Source organism: Trichechus manatus, unplaced genomic scaffold (genome assembly GCF_000243295.1).
Source record: "Trichechus manatus latirostris isolate Lorelei unplaced genomic scaffold, TriManLat1.0 scaffold00262, whole genome shotgun sequence".
Taxonomy (NCBI): Eukaryota; Metazoa; Chordata; class Mammalia; order Sirenia; family Trichechidae; genus Trichechus; species Trichechus manatus.
In genome coordinates, this window is record NW_004444198.1 from 1,290,813 (window position 1) to 1,292,699 (window position 1,887).

Sequence of the window (1,887 nt, forward strand, 5' to 3'; positions counted from 1 at the left end):
TGCTAAGCTGTTCTGCTTTCTGAAATGTCCCACTTCTAAATCAGGCCCACATCAAGCCCCATCCTCTTTCAAGAAAGCTGTGCAGGCACTTTCCTCAGTGTGCATGAATCTGTCACCTCCTAAGACTCCCAAGCATATTTTTGTACCATTGGGGTACCCTTACAATCTGAAGGTTAGCTATGCGTCTCCTTTCTGCACCAGGCTGAGCCTGTTAGCGAGCAGAAGCTAAATACTTCATTGTCCCCAGTTTCTTAACATAGTGTTTTATATCGAGTAGCACCTTAAGGTGACTACTCTGTACTCTAATGTTGTTAAATTGAGGGATGAATATAATCATCTCAGGACTGATACACAGAAATATAGCTAAAAAACTCCTGTCACTTAACAGAAGTAGCCACTTGAGTGCTGGCAGGTTAGAGCAAAGGGAGGTAAAGGGGAGGGCAAAGAGACAAAAAGGTGGCACAGCAACTGCTGCACCCGAGAAGGGAAGTGCAGTGGCGAGGTAAGGACTAGGAAAACCCATCACTTTACAGTACCAGAGGAATCTTCAGAGCTCGGCAACAATGTGAGTTTCTCGTTTTCTAGTAAGACAGTATGGCTTAAGTCACTTTTTGGAGTCTTTTCTTCAAAATGTGTTCCAGCATCAGGTACAACAATCTGTAAGAAATGAAATGGTGAATAAGACATGCACTGTCACTGCTGTGGAGAGTATGGAGCAGGGCTGCAAAAAGACCAGGTACTTCCCTCCACCACCAACAAGCTCAGGGTCTGTAACTGACAATTTAGGCAATGAAGGGCTTTTTTTAAAAGACTATTTTCCCAGTTGTTTCGTATGTACTAACTTTTCTCCTGCCTCTTAAACCTCTACCCTCCCTTGACCCACTCAATAAGAAATCCTTAAAATCTAAGTCCTCTCAAATTTTTTGTACATGCTCAGAGGACCTGGGAATACAGTTAGTATAGGAATACTCACACAGTTGAATTTGAGCAACACAAGGCTTACGGTAGGAAGTGAAGATAACAGCAAAGTTGCTCTCCATAACCTTTACCTAAGTTAACTTTGCATTCCATTCACTCCTTTACATTGGAACAATCTGGCTCTTCCACCAACGACCATGTAAGTCTGAGAGCACACAGCAGTTTACTGGAGATACTCAACGCCCAGAATAAACATGGTACATTTTCCTCTAAGTGCCAACTGTATTTCACAATAAATATTTTTAAACATATATTACCACAAATAATACCACTTAGGAATTAGATTGCAAAATGTATACTAATTTCTAAGATAAAAGCACAGGATCTCAATGCAATTGTAAACTTGTAGAAGACAGTGCTGAGCTATGCTCACAAATACCTAAGGCACCAGGGGCTACCATGCCCTATTGTTATTTAAACCATACACTCACCGAGAAAGGGCAAACGTTAACTACTGCTGAATGTACACTCAGTATTTGAAATAAAAAAACAGAAACGAACTGGGAAAAATCTATTTGGGAAAGAATAATATGTAAAACATCTCTATTTTTGGTCATATGTACTATTGAGAACTACATCATTCTATTTTTGGTCCCTTACACACAGGCCGAGTGAGCTAAAGAGACTCTAGAAAAGTCTCTATTCTGATCAAGTGCTGTAGCTTTTACCACTCAGGTGAGAGCTAAAAAAATACATTTCCTTCACTGACTTGGCTGCCAGGATTGTTGTTAGTTGCTGTCAAGTCAGTTCTGACTCAAGGTGACCTTATGGATAACAGAATAAAACACTGACCAGTCCTGTGCTATCTTCATGATCATTGATATGTTTGAGTCCATTGTTGTAGTTATTATATCAAGCCATTTCATTGAGGGTTTCCCTCATTTACTTTGGCCTTCTACTTAACCAAAC

General features: G+C 40.3%; 1 protein-coding gene across 1 annotated transcript in view; it reads right to left on the reverse strand.

Moving 5' to 3' along the window:
• CEP192 (centrosomal protein 192) overlaps nt 1–1,887 on the reverse strand; it is a 193,928-nt gene that overhangs the window by 126,191 nt on the left and 65,850 nt on the right. Inside the window, exon 6 of the mRNA XM_023724815.1 lies at nt 537–657. Within this exon, the coding sequence (XP_023580583.1) occupies nt 537–657 (121 nt within the window). The remainder of the gene's footprint in view (nt 1–536; nt 658–1,887) is intronic.